At 42.4% G+C, this 22,821-nt stretch overlaps 1 protein-coding gene across 4 annotated transcripts in view; it reads right to left on the bottom strand.

The window, feature by feature from the left end:
- Nucleotides 1-22,821, bottom strand: part of LOC308082866 (retinoic acid receptor gamma-like) — an 88,543-nt gene that overhangs the window by 18,755 nt on the left and 46,967 nt on the right. Inside the window, exon 1 of one of the 4 annotated variants that reach the window (XM_080424929.1) lies at nt 13,829-14,521. The exons of 2 other annotated variants lie outside the window; for them this stretch is intronic. In XM_080424929.1, coding sequence (XP_080281055.1) covers nt 13,829-13,982 — 154 coding nt within the window. In that variant the 5' untranslated portion in view covers nt 13,983-14,521. Of the gene's footprint in view, nt 1-13,828; nt 14,522-22,821 lie in introns of those variants that run through there. One more of the 4 variants, XM_080424930.1, reaches the window with a different exon arrangement.

Genomic DNA, 22,821 nt, shown 5'->3' with positions numbered 1-22,821 from the left:
TTAGGTTTCCTTTAATAAAAAAGAAAAATCTTACAGATCTTTTTTTTTTTTTAACAGAAATTAGAAAAACCTGAAATAATCATAAGTATAAATAAAATTTATCTTTTAGATCTTGAGCTGAAAGGTTTGGGAACCCCTGATAGAGAAGAATAGAGCTCTGTGTGAGACGCTGAAAACCCTCTGTTCTAGAGAGTGATAATTACACCATAATAATGATTAGGTTATTCATTGTATTCTAAAGAGGATTTCTATAGTGGAAGATAGTGTGGCAACGAGCAGCCGAACATCAGAATGAAACTACCAAGCTGTTGACTCATGATGTTCTAGTACATATTTTGACTCATGTTCTAGTACATATTTTTAAAAGGAACATTCTAGGCTCCCTCCTTGTTTTCCTCTCTACGCCAACAATAGCCGATCTAGTTGCTCGTAGACCAACTCGTTTTTTCCAAATGTTCACGCCAGAATATGGACGCTCAGAGTTCATTTGGCTAAACCGTTATCTCCTTACGCTGACACTTCACTGATGCTCACTATAGCAGGGGTCTTCAACCTTGTTCAGGCCAAGGACCCCTTAGCTGTGAGAGAGATGAAGCAGGGACCCCCCACGATAGGCTATACTGTTTAAAAGTGTGTTCCAGATTAAACGTTTACATAGACTTCATAGACTTGTTTGACAACACTATCATTGTGTAGTGTTGTGTTGGATTCATGTTAATGTGTATTGAAACAACTTAACTGAAAATAGCCGATCTACAAGCTCACAACGCCTCGCAGCGCGAGGCGTTGTGAGCTTGTAGATCTGCTATTTTCAGCTAATGTTCCCCTCAGAATAGGGATGCTAGGGTTCAAGTGGTTGATGTAAAACAAAGAATCCTATCACACAAGGATTTGGTGGCCCCCCCTGTAGAAACTCTCAGGACCCCCTAGGGGGTCCCGGGCCCCCTGTTGAAGACCCCTGCACTATAGGACAAGAAAGCCTTTATTTCTAACTTAACGCTGTGCTTCAGACGTGTGTCGAGGATAACACAGATAAATATACCTGCCGATGACAAATAAAATACCGTGCCACGAAACCCGTCTGCAAGCAACAGCATGTCTCTTCCCGTCCTCGGACTGAGCCGTTGGCTCCCGATGAGAACAGACACACTGTTGCAAGATTTTGTGAGAGAAATAATAAGTATAGCAGCCAGGTTCTATGAAAACAAGCCCAAAAGAAGCAACTATAGGCTACATGAGCACTTTAAACCTATATACTGTGTACAGTGGCTATTTAAAAATAGCCGATCTACAAGCGCAAGCCCCGAGCTACAAGCCGAGCTACAAGATTGTAGATCTTGCTGTTTTCAAAAAGATCTCAAAAAGAAAAAGTGAAATATTTGGAATATATTTTGAGAAAAAACTATTCAGATTGGGGTCTGCGGAGAAATACATTAATTTGGGCGTCATTGCCATGCAACATGTTTGAGAACTGGTTTAAACAACAATAATAATAAATAATTGGAAGCTAGCCCAAATAACTACTCTTTAAAAACAAGCCCTGAAAAAACGCAACCACCAATATTTACAAGCAACTTTACAGAAAAACAAGCCCAAAGTCGCTTATAATAAGCAGACATACGTGGCAACACCGGAACACGCTCCAGAAGGAGCAGGTGGACCCAGCATGCTGGGTTGGCCCGGGTGTGTCGACCCAGCATGCTGGGTTGGCCCGGCCCGGGTGTGTCAACCTGAGAAGAAGATTGAAGCAGATGATGTTCCAAGAGGCTGCAGGGAGCGATGAGGTCTTTAGGCTCCAACCCAGAGACTCTGCCACAAGTCGCCACAATTAGCTTTCTGGGTCTCACGACCAACGGTGGAAAGTAACTAAATATATCGTCGCTGTCATTGGGCAGAAACCTCTAATGTCCATGTTTAAATGTTTGGTGTTTTTTCGTAAATTAACGCCCTCTACTTGATCATACTACAGCGTCACACAAAAGCATCGAAAGTAGCAGATCTACAAGCTCAAAACGAGTCGCGAAGCGATGCGTTTTGAGCATAGATATATATAAAGGCTAGATGGCTCAAGGGGACGGAGCAAGCGTAGCTCAACCGCGGCCATCTTGAAACAGTCATTCATAACATTATGTCTATGGTGCATATACTTTGAAATAACCATAGCGTGCTCAATTTTCATCCGATTTTCAAACGGTTTGGTGTGTTGTAAACACCAAAGATGTAGTTATGATACTGCATACTTATAATTATAATCATGTTTTTTTATTTTATTTTTTATTTTTTATTTTTTATTTTTTATTTTTTATTTTTTATTTTTTATTTTTTATTTTTTATTTTATAATTTTATAATTTTATTACATCTTTGGTGTTTACAAAACACCAAACTGTTTGAAAATCGGATGAAAATTGAGCACGCTATGGTTATTTTAAAGTATATGCACCATAGACATAATGTTATGAATGACTGTTTCAAGATGGCCGCCATGTGGCAACGTCGTACTCCATTGGCCAGCAGCGCGGGTGAGTCATCTAGCCTTTATATATATCTATGGTTTTGAGTATACATTTAAAGGGATAGTTCACGTCAAAATTGTCATTTTTTCTATTGATATGGAGACTAGAATTAATGCATATTTTTTAGTTTTTGTCGCATTCCTAAGCCAATAATTTGATGCCCAGCAGCGGTTCCGGTAGGAGACACAAAGAGTCTCCTTTGTATCCCCTACCGGAACCGCTGCCAACGGGTCCGCTGGTCATCAAATTATTGGTTTAGGAATGTGACAAAAACAAAGAAATATCCATGAATTCAAGTCTCCATTAGGTGACTAATCAATAGAAAAAAAGCAATTTGTTGGGTGAACTATCCCTTTAAGTCTGATAATGATGTACTGTGCCTGTTCAAATCACGTATACTTTACATTACTTAATTTTGGACAAAATCCCCATGTAAAATTTTACATGGGGGTGCCCACTCTTCTCGTATCCCTGTGCAGTCACACTGAAGGACAGGGAAAGTGATCTATTGGGCCCTGATTACATGACAGGGATGAGTGTGGCTGAGAAGCACTTGGTTTTGCGCTCGCTTGAGACACAAACACACACACAAACGCAGGCAGGCGTGCACGCCACACACACACACACACACACACACACACACACACACACACACACACACACACACACACACACACACACACACACACACACACACACACACACACACACACACACACACACACACACACACACACACACACACACACACACACACACACACACACACAGATTGATGATGGGTTGATTCTGTGTGTGTTATGAAGGAGTTCTTTCATTCTGTTCTGAGGGGGAGAGACTGTGTGACTTATGCACTATGGTGTTCAAGAGCTGCAGTTTTGGCTCAACTCTCCTAAACTCACACGTCTCACTGCTTCTCAAGACTCTAGCCTGGGGGGCTCTGGGGGGCTCCAGTCAGTCCGTCAGTCAGTCAGTCAGTCAGTCCGTCCACAGAGAACTTGCGTTCACTGGCGTTTAAGGCCAACTAGGCCTCAGGCTATCACAACAAGCCCTTTTTTCAGCCCTTATTAAAGGAGACATGCTGAACATTTTCTGTATCATATTTTCCTCCAGGCTAACAGAAAAGGGTATTTATCAATCCCTGATTCCCTGTGTTGATTTCGTCGACTACAAACTATGACGAAAAATGTCAACTACCTTTTTTCACTGACGAAAACTAAATAGAAACTAAGCTATGATGACTAAGACTGAGACTAAATATATTGACAATGTCGTCAACAAATAAAAACTAGACTAAAATGTTAGTGAGGGACTAGTGGAGGAGAAGAGATCCAGTAGAACTAAAAGACAAGTCATTGTATGTTTGTTTGCACTCAGTGTGTTGCACTCTGAAAATAGCAGATCTACAAGCTCACAGCAGCACGTTGTGGGCTTGTAGATAGGCTATTTTCAGCATGCAACCAAGTGTAAAATCAGCCTTTACGACGCCATCAAGGCTCCGCCAAAATATATTTTAGTCGACTAAATCAACTGTAGATTTAGTCGACTATAATCTTATGATATTTAGTCGACTAAAACTAGACAAAAACTAAAACATTCCAGATGACTAAAATATGAATAAAACTAAATGTATATGTGCCTGATTCTAGTCAAGCCTAGCAAAGTATAAATACTCTGGTTTATAACAGAGAATAAATACGCTGAGTTTATAACGGTGAAAAGGAACGGCGGCGAGGGTGAGAACACAATAGAATTCCGCCTCATGATGATGATGACATGTCAGGAGCACTCGAGGCGTTTGACTTCCTTTTGACTTTGATTTCCTCTCTAGCCGGGGCTTCTATCAGCTCCCAAGTGACTCACTTTTGGACTCACTTGGATCTTTTTTTTTTGCATAACTTCTCGCCCCATAAAATGTTCTGTGCTTTTTTTCGGTGGAATGTCCCGGGTTGCATGCGAGGAGTACGTGTGTGAGTGTGGGTTTGTCTGGGTCCACAGGGCGATGACAAGCACAATGTTCTTTTCTTTTCTTTTCTTTTCAGTGTGACTATACTTTGTGATCCAGTAACAGCATGCATAGAAAAGAAGGGGAGAAAAAAAAGAAACATGGCCGACACGGAAGAGAGAGAATCAAACTCATTTTCCTCTCCTTTTTTCTTCGGAACGCCCAACCTATTTCATTCTACCGCCAGCCTTCAAATGAAACGCCTCGAACCCGTTGAGTGAATTATAATGTCGCGCTTGGGTCCAGGAGGAAGGTAGTAGTACATACTGTAGATATACAAACCCATAGTACTTGCAGTATGCCGCCGAGTGAGTGATTGTCAAGGCCGATTTATACTTGGTTGCATGTTTTTTTTAAAAACATTTTTATCCCACGATTTTGTTACCCATTTTTTCACCCAGTGCCAATTGCCTAAGCGTGTAATCATGGGCGCTACTCTCCCTCTGCCAGCCTGGGGAGAGCCCTGAACTGAGCTCATGCTTCCTTCAACATGCTACATTTTAACAACACAAATCTTGTACACATATAGGGCTCGCCCTTGCACAAAATGTTTTCAGACAAATACAACACATTTCGAGATTGTAGATCTGCTATTTTCGCACACAAAACACTTCTAGAAGGGGGATCCTCCTCGGAAAAACAAAGAACATTTAAATTTCCGTTTTGTAGATCTGCTACTTTCGGTGCACGTCGTGGCACGCAAACCTATAGTATAAATACAGGCATTAGAGAGAGAGAGAGAGAGAGAGAGAGTGGTGGGGAGACAGATCTGTGAAGTGAAGTGACAATTCCTTTCATCAGCTGTTCTTTAAGTTCAATACCAGTGTCCCTGCCCCCCTCCTCTCTCTCTCTCTCCCTCCCTCCCTCCACCCCATCCTGCCTTCCTGCCCTGGCAGGGAGGAGGAGGAGACCTTCCTGCCCCCCCTCCCCCCCTTTGAAAGGAAAGGCTGTGAAAACCAGGCTACTGTCCAGAGGAGATGAGCTCCTCCATAAAAACAGCAACACCACCAACACCATCCCTTTGAGGCGGGAGGTTCACTTCACACGGACGTAAACAACACCAACACAGACGCACACAAACAATTCTGAGACTAAATTCTCTCATCCTCTTAATACGTTACACAGCTGAGGACAGGATCTCCTTATTTAGTTTTTTACCACCACGGCATCTCGTAAAAAAAAACCCACAGGGGCGGCAGCGCGTAAAATCTGGACCGAAACTACGCTTAAGCTGTTAGCTCTAATAACGTTGCTGCGGTTTCATCCACAAACTGAACAGCGGACAATGTAATCACTACAGGGCTGTGTGTGTGTGTGTGTGTTGTTTTTATTATATTTTGACACTTGCGTTGGCAATGTAAACGTATGTTTATTCAAGCCAGTAAAAGCTCCTTTGAATTGAATTGAATTGGATTGCGTCTGATCGGGTCTATAAAACGTGTGTGTGTCGTTATCAGGGCAAAAACCTGGACGTCAACATTTTTGTACTGTGTTTTTTTCTCTCTTCTTCTTCTTCCCCCCGTTGAGCAAACGTAGCCGTGAAGCCATCAGGCTTTGTCTGGAAGCATGGGGGGGAGGGAGGGTCTCAAGAACAGGTTGTTAAATGAGGATTGCCCCCCTCTCTAATTCACAGTCATGCATACAAAGCATCCTTTGTTCTTTACAACGCTACCATAAACCTACCTTTCTATTTCTACCCCTCTTCTTTTTTTTATATAACAGAGTCAACATTTGGCCGTGTCTCACCTCCCCACTCAGCCCCGTGTCTCACCTCCTCCACTCAGCCCCGTGTCTCACCTCCTCCACTCAGCCCCGTGTCTCACCTCCTCCACTCAGCCCCGTGTCTCACCTCCCCACTCAGCCCCGTGTCTCACCTCCCCACTCAGCCCCGTGTCTCCTGGGCCGAACGCTGTTAACACCGACCCACTAGACTACCAACATACTCTCTGAAAACCTCTGGGTGTCAATGGAACTCTGTGAGGGTGTAAAGAGAGACAGTGTGGTGGATGGTCGTCATAAAGACATATGATGAGCAGCATCCCCGGCAGAACACAAGATCCTCTATTTAGGGAAAAGTGTTGGTTTCAGAGAGCTCTGTGACAGCTGGCTTCAAGTAGGAAGGTGGATAACAAGATTGTTCAATAGTCCAGTGGTCAAAGAAGTACTTTTACTTAAGTAAAAGTTATCAATACCACAAAGAAGAAATACTTTGTATAAAGTAGTAAGTATAATATACTTAAAGTACCAAAGTAAAAGTAAGTACTCATTAATGTCCCATTTCACAATTTGTTTCAATATTTGTCTAACTGAAGCACAAAACAGGGCTGAAGTGGTTAAACATATGTTTTGTATTAATAACCAAAATCTTCAAAGTAACTGGTAACTAAAGTGGAAAGTGGAGTGGAAAAGTACCAATATTTGCTCCTCAGATTGTGGAGTAGAAGTATAAAAGTATCGAAAAATGAAAATACTCAAGTAATGTCTAAGTACCTCAAAATTACACTTGGGTACCGTACTTGAGTAAATGCACTCAGTTCCTTTCCACCCCCTGGCATCAAGCTGCAGTGTGTAAAGCGAAAACAAGGTTTTCGGAGAGAGCCAGGGTTTAATGTTTGCTGTGACCGCTGGATGGAATAGAAAGTTGGAAGGTAGATAACAAGATTGTACAACATCTGCGGCGACTGCAGGCATTCAATAAATGCAGTCAGTCTCGCAGAAAGGCGCAGGCCGCTTGCTTTGAAGTTATAATGTAACAAATGTGAGTGTGGTTTGTGAGACGGCGCTGAAAACAAGGTTGCTATGACACAACAACAAAGAATAAAAGGCAAGCTGGAACTCGCTGGACAAGACCTTCAAAAGTTGTTGGTTTTAAAGCAATTCCTCACGCTAACAGCCCCCTCATTACCCCGAGCCACGGTGGACGCCATTCCTCAAAGTTTTAGGATGCTGTTGTAATTACTGGGATCGTTGCCTTGTCCCAAATAAACACATTTATAATAGATGTACATACAGGACTTTAACAGATGAGAGACTTATTTACATTCAACTCACACATGCAGCAACTGGCAACTGTTTTACTGGGAGCAAATGCAATGCAATCTGCTAATCAATAAATCAATAATTGCAATCAACTGAGTGGATCAACTAAAGCCGCTCTGTTCTGTTCTGTGTTCTTCGGGATAAAAAAATTAAGACGACCGGTCAGAATGTATGACTTAATGAACTCTATGATGTTATTCAGATCACACATGTTAACCCATTGAAACCTGTATTTATAACCATGTATTTGGCCGTGGACCCCCATCTCAAAATGTTTGGTTCCAGGGACCCCCAGACGCAAAGATTTGAGTTACAAATGTTTGCTTTAAATATATATACATTAAACGATTTGCACAATCCAACAACACACACACACACACACACACAGAGAGAGAGAGAGAGAGAGAGAGCGGGGGGGGCAATGGTGCTTAAAAAATATCAACTAACTGTACTTAGTAACAAATAATAGGCTAATATGAGTTTTCACTAACTCAGATAATTGTATGGAACTGTAGTTTGTCTCCTCGGAAACACTTGCTATGCATCCCATGTCTACGATGCATTATAAACATACTTATAATGCATTATAATCTGCTTATAACACTGTATAATTATAGTTATATAACTCATAGTATAATGCATTTTAACAGTGATTACAATGCATTATAAGGGTGATTATAAAGCATTATAACATGATTATAATGTCTTACAACTATGAGAATTAACATGGGATGCATAGAAAGTGTCATTATAAAATGGTTAATAATGTATTATGATTGCATTATTACAGCTCGGAGGTGTGTTAAGAGACAGTGGGAGACAGATATACAAATATAATATTATTTACAGTGTGTGGACCCTCACCCACTGCAGACAGTATAATATTATTTACAGTGTGTGGACCCTCACCCACTGCAGACAGTATAATATTATTTACAGTGTGTGGACCCTCACCCACTGCAGACAGTATAATATTATTTACAGTGTGTGGACCCTCACCCACTGCAGACAGTATAATATTATTTACAGTGTGTGGACCCTCACCCACTGCAGACAGACAGTGTACAGGAGGAACATTAGTGAATTCCATGATGGGCTTGTGATATTTGTACAGGCACAACCAACCATAGCCTGTCCACTCTGGGCCAGAGCAATGAAACATAGTACAATGCACACATGCTCTGGAGCCCATTTACTCTCTGTCTGTCTGTCTGTCTGTCTGTCTGTCTGTCTGTCTGTCTGTCTGTCTGTCTGTCTGTCTGTCTGTCTGTCTGTCTGTCTCTCTGTCTGTCTCTCTCTCTGTACAACAGTGGTTCTCAACCTGATGATTATTTTGGGGGGGTCCCCAGTTCAAATATGATTATTTTGGGGGGCCCCCAGTTCAAATATGATTATTTTGGGGGGTCCCCAGTTCAAATATGATTATTTTGGGGGGTAGCGGCCTGAAAAAGGTTGAGAACCACTGCTGTACTAGCCTGGCATTGGCCATAACGTGGATTTACTCTCACATAGCTACTATCATCAACTACTTCCCCATCAACTACCATGCATTTCACACAAGGGATCATTTATGCTTCATAACACCACTGTTATTCGCTTGACGAAAAAAGCTGATTTATCAACTGTGTCGTGTGACAGGGGGGAGTATGAAGAAAGTATATATTAGGACTTACGGCCTGTTGAAATCTGCAAAGCCTTATTATAGCTCTATTAATGTAATGTAACTTTAAGTGAGCTCCCAGAGCTTCATAATTAGCTGAGTAAACACAGGAAAGTGGTTCTTCTCTCTGCCGATGGGGAGGAGGTGATGTTCTGTGTGAATGTCGTTAAGCTAAATACCTTTGAAGCGGACATTTAAAGAAGAGAAAGGGGATTATCACCTGAATAAAGAAGAGATCAGCTGCCATGAAGGGACACACCCCAGGTAGAGAGAGAGACAGGGGGCTAATCCTGCATCAAACCCCCCCCCCCCCCCCCCCCCGGCTTGTCTTTCATTCTCTCCTCTCCTTCTCCCCCCCCCCCCCCCCCGACCCCAAACAAGCAGCCTAATCTCTTAACTGAGCTCTCTGACATTGTAATTGCATAATTCAGAGCCTTTTGTTTACAGAATGCAAATAATGTAAAATGAGCCTACATGAATAAGGGATTAATCCCCAGACTACTAAATGATATAGTATATAGTGTAGATAGATAGATAGATAGATAGATAGATAGATAGATAGATAGATAGATAGATAGATAGATAGATAGATAGATAGATAGATAGATAGATTGATAGATAGATCTACAAGCTCGACACGTGCGCGATGATGCTTGTGTGTGAGGCTGTAGCATGATCAAGTAGGGCGTTAATTTACGGGGTAAAAAAACACAAGAAGTTAGAATATGGAAATAAGAGGTTTCTGCCCGACAGCAACAATATATGGTAACAACAACTAAAATGACACAGATGATGCATTCCCGGATTTAAAGGTATGGCTTTCCAGGTCTAAATGGGTTGAATAAGACAGACTGTGACTTCAGGCTGTCTTCTTGACATTGGAACAAAGGAAGCTCTCACTGAACGGCCTCACATAAAAACACAGGAAAAGATGACCCCCCCCCCCCCCCGCATGCGCGCGCACGCGCGCACACACACACACACACACACACACACACACACACACACACACACACACACACACACACACACACACACACACACACACACACACACACACACACACACACACACACACACACACACACACACACACACACACACACACACACACACACACACACACAAATGCACGCACAAGAGTTTGCTTGGACCAAATGTTTGCATGCATGAATGTTTTAGGTATGTTTCACGTTCTGTGTTACAATGATATTGACAGATGAACTAATCCCAGTCTTATGAAGGAGGGAAGGTGAACTTGTAATTGCATTGCAGTGTGATGAACTTGGCCTCGCAATGTGACGATGAGATGACAAAAAGAATGTTTAAAATCCAGTCAGGTTTACAATAAATGTGTCATGTGATGTGACAATGAAATTTAATCGGAATTGTGCCATGCGCACACCAGACCACAGTTATCACTGTCGATGCGTCCACGATCACTGTGTTGTTGTTTTTTGTGCCAGTCACTGAGAATTATATTTTGATGCATAATGCACCGCAATTAGCAGCACACAATGTGAACTGTGTGAACAATTACAACGTAAACCACATTAACCATGGTGCCCCTATTCTTGTCAATATGTGTTGTTTGAATCTACAAGGCTATTTTTGAGGAGCTAAAATGTAAAAATAGGGCTTAAGAGTGGTTGATTCACCTGGTTCACATGGTTGCAACTAGAACTCCATGCCAGCAGTATAACCTACTACTACAACTTGGCCTTGATCGTGTCTCCAGGCATGTCTTAATCACCTTTAGTTACTCCTCTGAGGCTTTAGTTCACCTTTAGTTCCTCCTTTGAGGCTCTAAATTAACAACGGCCATAATCTGTTATTTGCAATTAACTAAGAAAATGAAAAAGGTCTTAATTGGTGCAGCTTGTGTGAAAGTCACGCGCTTTGCATGGATTTGAATAATGATCCCCCCTGGCCATCAGCCATGAACCCCGCTGGCCTCATGTTTCTGAAAGATTGGCCCAGTCTAATGCACTCCTCATACGTTTGAAAGAGGGACAATGGCTAAGCAAAGTGGTGTGAATGGCCAGGCTGAATAACACCTCTTTGCATGTCATTGTCCATCTAATGTTAGCAGGTTATTCACTTCACAACAGAAAGGCTCTGAAACGGGACACCAGCGGAGCGGGGCTCTTCTAGACTGTCGCAGTGGCTCCTTAGGAAGCCCGACCACCGAAACCCCTTCTGGGCATTAAAAGAGAGAGAAAACATCTCTGCTGTTTCTCTGCTTCTCCTGGAGGACATTTATGTCTGTGAGACATTTTTGTGAGGGACAATTTGTGATAAGAAAAAAGAAAAAAATATATTATAGATCATAGACACTAGACTTTTATACAGTGGTGGAAAAAGTACTCAAATGTTTTACTTAAGTAAAAGTATCAATACTTTAATGTAAGTAAGTAAGTAAAAGTCCCGAATTAAAAATGTACTTGGGTAAAAGTACAAAAGTAATGGTATCAAAATGTACTTAAAGTACAAAAGTAAAAGTACTCATGTCCCATTTCACAAGTTTTCAAATGTATAAATTGTATAAAAATCCTTTGAAAATGGCAGATCTACAAGCTCACAATGTGTTGCATGGCGACGGCGACGCATTGTGAGCTTGTAGATCGGCTATTTTCAAATGGCCGAAATGTATATAGGGCTGAAGTGGTGTACCTGTGATGTTGTTTTGTAATAATAATCTAAATCAATCATCATAATTATGCTGGCTGCTACAGACTCAGTAAAGGAGTACAATTACATAAAAATTAGGGATTATATCAGTGGTTCTCAAAGTGGGGTCCTTGGACCCTCTGTGTTCCAAATGGACCCTTATACTGGTCTACAAATCACAGGTCCATTTGGTTCCATTTGTACACTCTCAAATTCATGGGAGTCCTTCATATTAGAAGGAGTTTGAGTCTCACTGGTTTAAATGATATTATGTGCTAATGAACATGTAGCAACAGGCCATGTGATGCCTGGTGATATTCTCACCTCCACCGGCTCTCCTTCATCACTAAAGCGTGAACGGCTGACGCCAAATCATGGTGACTAAATGATTACAGGGATAGTTCTAGTTTAGACTTGATCAATTATGCTTAAAAAAGGTGTTGTCAAACCATCAAACGCATGCTTCTGAATAGACAGATATGATGTATTATCGTGTGTCCCTGCTTACTGTAAATCACTCTGGATTAAGAGCGTCTGCTAATGCCTAAACTGTGAACTGTAAACAGACAGACAGACAGGAACAACAAATGGTCAGACAGACAGACAGACAGACATGGATGGACAGACAGACAGACAGACATGGATGGACAGACAGACAGACATGGATGGACAGACAGACAAACAGACAGGCAGGAACAACAAATGGACAGACAGACAGACAGACAGGTGGGTAAATAGCAGTAACAGTGTCAGTACACTACAAAATCTTGAGTGTAATTGGGTTGAATCTTGAGTGTACAAATGGAACCAAATGGGCCTGTAAGATTTTTTTTTTTACAGTGTAGGTATACTGACTCCAAGATAGTTTTCTCTGTCATTCACCTGTGATTGTGTATTGGAGTGTGTGCGTGTGCAAACATAACGTGTCTGTCAACTAAGATCTCCACGTGTATCACGGTGCTGCGGCTACACAACACAGATCAATCTGTGTCTTATCTGCTCCAGTCTGTTAGGGAGCTGTTGTCAGAAGAAGAAGAATGCGGCCCACCTCGCCTGCCCTGTCTCCACATTAATCACAAAGTTATTGGCTGCTCAGACCGGCTCACATGACAGGGGACTCTTCTTCCCTACAATGAGCTTTATCTCCACAAGTAAAAACTCCCTGTAATGTAATAATACCTGATTGATTGAAAAACAAATAACAAACTCTATCAAACAGTAAGAGGGCTCATTGGAGTTAGTTGGCAAAGTAAAGCCAGTGTGTGCAAGGTGCAGACTGATACAGATCACATGTAGAACATGTGTTTGTCCATTTACATCTATAACTTCTTGCTTTACATCCTTTTGAAACTTGTGTTGAAAACGTTATCACAGCCGACTACTCAACCTTATACCAACTACATGATCTACAAGCTCACAACACATCACGATCGTGCCTGTAGATCTGCTATTTTCCGAAATGTTTAGGTTTTAAATCCATCAACACCATTTTTCAACACTTTTTTTGTTTGTTGCAGTAAAGGAAGGGGGTCAGGGCCAGGGGTATTGTTTGAGAGAGACCTGCCATTCACATGTCATTCACGAGTTATTCATACAGAAAACAAACAGTGTGCGATGAATAAATCCACACTCTGGCATTACACACAACTCACTAAGCACATAAACAAACACACTGGAGGGTGAGAATGGCCACAACCAATCCAATGGAATCTGGCCCTTCCTGTGGAGAGAGCTCTGTGATAACAACACCACCAGCACTCTGATAAGGACACGCACACACACACACACACACACACACACACACACACACACACACACACACACACACACACACACACTCACACGGGCACGCACACACACACTTTTCCAGTCTGTCGAATAATAGAATCGGGGGAAAGGCATTCAAAAAGCACTGAGAAAGCTGAGAAACTTCTACTTACACTGAATGCTGGCTGTGCCGGCCCAGGCGAAGGGGTCCAGGCCGGAGAAGTAAGGGGTGGTCTTGCCTCCTAGCATGCAGGAGCCTTGGTGGCTGGAGACATCAAAGAGGGGCCGAGGGGCCACCAGCCCCAGAGCCTCCATGCAGTCAAACATGCTCCTCTCAAAGAGAGCCAGAGCTGAGCTTTAGATAAAACACAACAACAACCAGAGAGTCCTCTTCTCTTCTCTTCTGTTCTGTCTGTTGTTTACCACTGAGCTATGAGCTCTGAACGGTGACGAGTTACTGGAGCTCAGCCAGCCAGTGGAACAAAAAAACACACACACACACACACACACACACACTCACTACTGTATCCCTGATCAGCAGGCTCTCATCCCAGGTGTAGTGGGTCTGTGTGTGACCCTCTGCTCTGTGTTGTTCCTCTGTGTGTGAGACTCTACTCTCTACAATCCTTGAGAGCTGGAGAGATTTCCTTCCTCTGTCTGTCTGTCTGTCTGTCTGTCTGTCTGTCTGTCTGTCTGTCTGTCCTCTTGTCCTATATGATCCAGGCAGACCCTCCCCTCCTTTCTCCGTCTCTCTCCCCCAGATCACTGACGTTGCCTCCTGCCCTGAGCTTCTCTCTCTCACCCTCAAACTGCTGTAACTGATCTCAACTCCTCTCTCTCTCTCTCTCTCTCTGCTCAGCTCTCTGGGTCTCTCTCTCTCTCTCTCTCTCTCCCTCACTCACACACTCAGTCAACTGCATGTTCAGACTGAGGAGGAGGAGGGGGAGGGGGAGGGGGGAGGGGAGGGGTCACAGAAGCAAGGGGGCGGGGCCCCCGTATTTGATTGGCCGCATAACAAACGTTCTCTTCCTCCCTCTGAAAGCCCTGAGCCTGCCAGCTATCCTCTTCATATTTCATATTGTGCAAATGAAAACAAATACTGACCCTCTACCCTTTCCTTCGCTCTTTTTTTTTTTCTCCCTCTCCATTATTTTCTTTTTCCTCTTTCCTCGTCAGAAAATAATGTTGCTCTCAGCCCCTCTCTCTCTCTCTCTCTCTCTCTCTTTCTCGCTCTAGAACACACACACACACACACACACACACACACACACACACACACACACACACACACACACACACACACACACACACACACACACACACACACACACACACACACACACACACACACACACACACAGTGTGCCTTAGAGGTAAGATAAAGCCAAAAAGGTTAAATCTGTAATCCGGTGAACTTATTTTAATGAATTAAACTTGATTTGAACCATTCCGCATGGTAGAGTATGTTAATACACTATAAATAGTGCCTGTCTCTAATCTCATGTACATACCTGCTGCTATGTGGACCTAACCAAGTGTTACCACATTTACGTTCGAACCCAATGCACCCTCATACTGTAGCTGCTGGTTTAGGCTATGTGTATGTAGTAGATATCTTAGATCAGGGGTCTTCAACACGGGGTCCGGGGACCCCTAGGGGGTCCTCAGAGTTACTACAGGGGGACCACCAAATCTTTTGTGTGATAGGATATTCTTTTTTACATTAACCACTTGAACCCGGGAGTTTTTCGTTGCCACTGTCGCAAAATTGTTTGCTCAGGGTCTCTGCTCTACATGTAAAGTGTCTTGAGACAACTTGTTGTGATTTGACACTTTAATAAAATTGAATTGAATTGAACCCTCGCATCCCTATTTTGAACATTAGCCAAAAATAGTAGTTCTACAAGCTCTCAACCCCTCTGCGTTGAGAGCTCAAACTTGTTCGAGCTCTCAACAAACAAAAAGATAATAATCGTACAAGCCATCTCCGCTGGTGGCGCAGGTAGCCTGGATGTACCAGTTGCGCTGGCGGAGGGCGTGCAGGCCCAGCTTGTCTGTGATCTCTGCGGCATTCATAGCGCATGGGCAGGTCCTGTTTGTTTACAAGCTCATAGTGCGGCACCATGAGCTTGTATATCTGCTATTTTTTAACAGCCCAAAGTATAAAATAATGGTCATAGATAAAATCTAAAATGACACAGATGCGTTTCCGGATTGAATGGGTTAAAGCATGATCTCAGGGGTAATTGGTCAAATGAAAAATGTCAAGAAAAAGAAGGCCTTCAGTGATGGTCACTTTGTTAGGAAAACAATGCAATGAAACACGCACACGCACACACACACACACACACACACACACACACACACACACACACACACACACAATTTCGATGAATTGAGTACAAAGGACCCCAATGGAAACAAGCCATAGACTTTCTTGGGTTTGAACTGTAATTGAACCGTACTTTCCTGTTCTTTTTCTTTGCAAACTGATAATAAAGTATTCAATCAATCAATCGAACCTAGGATGATGCCACTATGCGGTCGACACACTCTCTGGTCAGCTAAGTAACGGTGTGCCTCATATATTCTAATTCAGGGGTCTTCAACGTTTTCAGGCCAAGGACCCCCTAGCTGAGAGAGAGATGAAGCAGGGACCCCCCCTCTATATTGTATAAAATTGTGTTTCAGATTCAACTTTTTTTGTTTACTTGGTCGGCTCATGTTTCCCTCTACACCAAACACCTCTTTGCCAAAAAAATAGCAGATCTACAAGCTCACAACGCCTCGCAGCGCGAGGCGTTGTGAGCTTGTAGATCTGTGAGCTTGTAGATCTGTGAGCTTGTAGATCTGCTATTTTTTGGCTAAAGTTTTCTTCAGAAAAGGGATGCTAGGGTTCAAGTGTATAAGGTCAAAAAAAAATCCTATCACACAAAGATTTGGCGGACCCCCTGTAGTAACTCTGAGGACCCACTAGGGGTCCTGGACCCCCTGTTGAAGACCCCCTGTTCTAATTAAAGGGTGATCTGATGTGATAAGAACTGTATGAAATCAATTAAAAAAATGTATAAGAAATAAGTCCCTTTCCCTTAATTTCTCTCAATCAATCGCAATTTTGCCAGGGGGGTCCCTAGCAAAAGTTGTTGACACAGCATCACAGTCATTTTAACCACTTTATCCATTTATACGTTGGCTATTCAAAAATAGAAGATGATCTACAAGCTCACAGCATGTCACTTTTGAACATTTTGTTTTTTAAAATCTTGAAAGAATTACGACTTCTCTTTTACACACATTTTCCTCTCTGGGGGTCCCTCCCTGGCACAACATCTTTTCAGATGGGGGTCCGCAGCCAATACATATTATGATGATGCCTGTTGGTGCCTGTCTCCGTCAGTTTGTTGTCTCTCTCCCTCACATGTAGTTTGATTTGTCTCCTCTCTCTCCCTCTCTCTCTCACTTTATGTGGGTCTATCTCTCTCTCCCTCTCATATAGTAGTTTGATTTGTCTCCCTCTCTCTCTTCTTTATGTGGGTCTATCTAACTCTCCCCCTCTCTCTCTACGTTATGTGTGGGTCTATGTCTCTCTCCCTCTCTCTCTCTACGTTATGTGTGGGTCTATGTCTCTCTCCCTCTCTCTCTCTACGTATGTGTGGGTCCTATGTCTCTCTCCCTCTCTCTCTACGTTATGTGTGGGTCTATCTCTCTCTCTCTCTATCTACGTATGTGTGGGTCTATGTCTCTCTCCCTCTCTCTCTATGTTATGTGTGGGGTCTATGTCTCTCTCCCCTCTCTCTCTATGTTATGTGTGGGTCTATGTCTCTCTCCCTCTCTCTCTACTTTATGTGTGGGTCTATCTCTCTCCCTCTCTCTCTACGTTTTTTGTGTATTCATAGATTTCATAGACCAACACCAAACCTCTTTGCCGATAATAGCAGATCTACAAGCTCTAACACCTCGCTCGAGGCGTTATGAGCTTGTAGATCTGCTGTTTTCGGCTGATGTTCCCCTCAGAATAGGGATTCTAGGGTTCAAGTGTTAATGTAAAAAAAAAAATCCTTTCACAAAAAGATTTGGCGGACCCCCTACAGTAGCTTTGAGGACCCCTGTAGTAGTCAACAGTGGGTCCCGGACCCCCTGTTGAAGACCCCTGATATAACTCAATTCATTCCATACTTCTTAATGGATTCAAGCGTTGACGTTACTGGATAGGTAAAAAAAAAAAAACACGATTTCCCTGCAAGCCAACATCTCTGCCCCGGAGTTTGAATAGTTTGTGCGCTGCGTACGAGTCAACCTTCACCACCACCACCCCCCCACCCCCCCTCACCCCCTCACCCCCTCCTCCTCCTCCTCCCTTTTCCTTCCCTCGTTCAAGTGGGATGAACTCTGGAAGCAACCCCCACTGGGGCTCTAACCCCCACTGCGCACACACACGCGCGCACACACACACACCACACACACACACACACACACACACACACACACACAACACACACACACACACACACACACACACACACACACACACACACACACATACACACGTTAAACTTTCCAACTCCTCCTGCCCTCTGCGTCCTCTCCTTCGCCTTTTTTCATAGTTTTCCCTCATCTTTACTTTTCTCCAGTTCTTTTTTCCCTCCATTATGTTTTCCATTATTCACTCTCATGTCCCCATGATGATAGTCTCACATCTATTGTTGTCAGTTACAGTTCCCTGGACGTGTGTGGTGTGTTGTGTTGCTGCGTCATTGATACCACCCCCCAAACCCCCCCCCCCTCTCCTTCCCCTTTAATCCAGCTTAATCCATTAAGACCAGGAACGCATATATGTCATTTTAAGATATGAGCTTGTAGATCTGCTATTTGTTTTTAAATCGTGGAAGATTTGTGCAAATCTTTGAATATATATATATATGTTTTAAAGCGTTTTTAACATTTTGAACTCGGATCCCTGGAACAACATATTTTGAGATGGGGTCCGCGGCAATAATACATATCATTTTGGGGTCCTTGACATGGAAAAGTTGCATGAGCACCAATGATATAGCAACATAATGTTAGGATTTAGAAAACATTTTTAGATATGTTTTTGGCGCACGAACCCCCATCTCTAAATGTTTTGTTCCAGGGACCCCCTAGAAGCAAAGATTTTGAGTTACAAATGTTCGCTTTAAAAAAATATATATATTCAAAGATATGCAAACATTTTCGAGATTTTTCAAAAGATAGCAGATCTACAAGCTCATTGCGTGGGACTCGGTGCCGCGCTATGAACTTGTAGATCTGCTATTTTTTAATAGCCCTGAATAAATCTAAAACGACACAGATGCTGACCGGGTCTGAACGGGTTAATTAGTCATTAGAGGGCAGAGCAGAACAATGGAGAACCAAATTGCATGCTGGGAACAATGGAGAAAGTACAGTAGCTCCTCGTTTCCACTGAGTTGAAGCTGCTTCATGTTTCCTCCATTCAAACCAGCGGTCCAACAACAAGAAACCTCTTATCTCCATATTTTTTACTTTTTGAGTCTTTTCGTAAATTAACGGCCCTACTTGATCATACTACAGCGCAGTGGTGGAAAAAGTACTCAAATGTTTTACTTAAGTAAAGTATCAATATGTAGAATTAGTTGGTTACAAGTACATTTCCAGAATTCAAATTTTACTTGGGTAAAGTACAAAAGTATTGGTATCAAAATGACTTAAAGTACCAAAAGTAAAAGTACTCGTTATGCAGAATGTCCCATTTCACAAGTTCAAATCTTTTGAAAATAAGCCGATCTACAAGCTCACAATGCGTCGCAAGCGACGCATTGTGAGCTTGTAGATCGGCTATTTTCAGATGGCGAAATGAATATAGGGCTGAAGTGGGTACTGTAGGTTTTGTGATAATAATCAAAATCTGCAAAGTAACTAGTAACTAAAGTTTTCAAATAAATGTAGTGGGGTAAAAGTACAATATTTGCCTCTGAGATGTAGTGGAGTACAAGTAAAAGTACTGAAAATTGGAAACACTCCAGTAAAGTAAAAATACCTCAAAATTGTACTTAAGTACAGTACTTGAGAAATGAACTTAGTTGCTTTACACCACTGCACAAAAGCATCAAAAGTAGCAGATCCACAAGATCCGCTACTTTTGCTATACTTTTAAATTTGAATTCTGAAAAGTAACAGTTTTGTTCATATGAGGTTTCCGCGGGACAGAGACAATACTGTAGAGATGAACAGCAGGGTAAACACAGGTGTTAATGATGCTAATTAAGGCTGCGTTCCGTTTAGCTCGCCTGGTTCCAGAGAACCAAACATGCACAAAAAGCAATGAATGCACCCTTATGACTCTGTTAGACCGGAATGGAACACACAACCTTAATTAGTAGCATCGTTAACACCCTGTGTGTGTTTATACCCTGCTATTACATGTCTAAATGGCGGCGTGAGAACAAATACACACAGAGCAACTACCTACTTTCAAAATACTGTTTGAAAAACTGAAAAATAACTTGAAAAACTGCTGCTATTTGTGTACTATTTAAAATTCACTTGAAAAACTGCTGCTATTTGTCTCAAAGGTTGTTTTCATACAAGTGACTGCAAATTCTTGAAAATAAGGGCTTGGTCACGTGTTTTCTTTTTCTTTCTTAGAGTTCTTAGAGTATAAATTAACTATTTCTAACAGCAAATGCACAATTGTTGTGGGTTTGGAAGATAGTTTTTGTAAGATGCTAATGATACAGCTCTGTTTGCACATTTATTTATTCTCTTTTAATTGTACACACATTTCTTTGTTTGATAGTTTCGTTTTTTTCACGTGTTTCACATAGGCCTAAGTATGTATGTGAAACATACGTTAAGTCCCTTTAACAATAAAGTCCCTTTAAAATTGAATGTAATTGTCTGAATTTTATTTTGCAGTGGTTTCCAACCACTGGGTCAAGACCCATTTGTGGTCGTAGACACATTTTTATGGGTCGCAAGTAAATACCCCTTTTTTTCTTCTTAGTTTTCCACCAATTTTTTGAAAAATATTTCAAAAGATTTAAAACAAAAGAAAAACGAATTCAAACATTTTTCAAAGTAACTACTATTAAATAGCCTACTAAATAATCAAAGGAATCCCATAAAAAAAGAAGTAGTGAAAATAGTAGATCTACAAGCTCACAACAAGTTGCGATGTGACGTGTTGTGAGCTTGCCTTGTAGATCTACTATTTTCACTAGTTTCTATAATAATCACTCGTTTTGGGAACCACTAGTGTAGCGTTTCTCCGACCCGTTCCTTCTCAGTCGCCACATTTTTACCTGACACGCACGCACGCACACGCACGCACGCACGCACGCACGCACGCACGCACGCACGCACGCACGCACGCACGCACGCACGCACGCACGCACGCACGCGCACGCGCACACACACACACACACACACACACACACACACACAACAGTGACACACTGCAGGGAACATAGCTGCACAATCTCATTCTGCTGAGCTCTATCCACACCTTGAGACAATTACACCCCCCCAACCCCCCCTCCCCCCACCGCAGACCCCTGCCTTGCAGTGCCCCCCCCCCACTCCATGTGTCACCACCACCCCCCCCCCTCTCCCCCCCCCCCCTCACACAGTAAAGCCCCACAGACACCACAATGTGGACAGGCAGACAGACGCTGCTGTCCCAGTCTACCTCTGTGTCTGCAGAGTGTGATAAATGTAACCAAATGTTACAAATAAGGGTCCATTTGGTTACATTTGTCACACTCCTCTCTGAGTTGAAAAAAAGTGGACAAATGAACACTGAGAATGTGACGGTGTTTGCTCCTGCTTTTACAGTCGTTTAAAGAGCCTAGCTGTCTCTTCCTGGCGTTCTGTTGGTCATCAAACTCCATCTCTCTCTCTTTCTCTCTCTTCCCCCTCTCCCCCTCTCCCTCTCTCTCTCTTGGCATGAGAAAACATATGTTAAATTGCCAAAGCAAAAAGTGGAACAAAACAATCAAAACAAAACAATGTATGTACAATTAAATATTGTAATAAATAAAAGTGTAGACAGAGCTGTGTTACATTGCAACTTAGAGACAAGACTATATTATAAAACTATTAATTATTAATGATTCTGTCAGAAGTAGTTCTACATCCATATAGGAGAGGTTAGGCTTGGTATAAACCTTTGAAACAGTTGACAGCAGTATTTCAATGTTTTGCATTCTCTTGGTATAAAACCTTCGCCACAAATAGCAGCAATTTGTTCAAATGTAATTAAAGGTAGTGCTCTGTTCATATGTATGATTTCTCCCTCTCTCACATTCTCTCTCTCTCTCTCTCTCTCTCTCTCTCTCTCTCTCTCTCTCTCTCTCTCTCTCTCTCTCTCTCTCTCTCTCTCTCTCTCTCTCTCTCTCTCTCTCTCTCTCTCTCTCTCTCTCTCTCTCTCTCTCTCTCTCTCTCTCTCTCTCGTAAAAGGAGCGAGTCACATTACCGAGCCATTCACGAGGACATTTCAGAATCAGGTTCTCCAACTCTTCACAGTGTCGTCATGTCTTTTAGTTCAGAGACACAAACAAACAAACGCACACAGAGCGGAACAATGGCATCTGGCTCTTTTGTCTGTGTATGACAACACACCTTTCTGCCATACTGTACATCCTCAATGTTTGTGTGTGTGTGTGTGTGTGTGTGTGTGTGTGGTGTGTGTGTGTGTGTGTGTGTGTGTGTGTGTGTGTGTGTGTGTGCGTGTGCGTGTGTGTATATTACTATACTTGTGAGAACCAAATGTCCCAAAAGTATAGTAGAATTTGAGAAATGGACATTGTGACGACCATTTATTAGCTTCAGGTTGGGGTTATACTGTAGGTTTAGTTCATTTAGAATACAAATTTAGGGGTTTGGTTTTGAGTTATGGACGATTTATTATGTGTTTCGCCATGTGCCGAAAAATAGCTGATCTACAAGCTCACAACGCGCTGCAACGCGTTGTGAGCTTGTAGATCGATTGGTTAGAATAACTATTTTATTCATTCAATTAAGCTGTTTCTAACACTCAGGACTCTACAGTGCGGTTGGAATGCACAACCTTGGGGAGTCAATCTAATACTAGTAGTGTGTGTGTGTGTGTGTGTGTGTGTGTGTGTGTGTGTGTGTGTGTGTGTGTGTGTGTGTGTGTGTGTGT

The sequence above is a fragment of the Gymnoscopelus braueri genome, assembly GCF_963280865.1.
Source record: "Gymnoscopelus braueri genome assembly, chromosome: 3".
Classification (NCBI taxonomy): Eukaryota; Metazoa; Chordata; class Actinopteri; order Myctophiformes; family Myctophidae; genus Gymnoscopelus; species Gymnoscopelus braueri.
The sequence above is the reverse complement of the archived record's forward strand: the minus strand, read 5'-3'. Positions and strand labels throughout refer to the sequence as shown.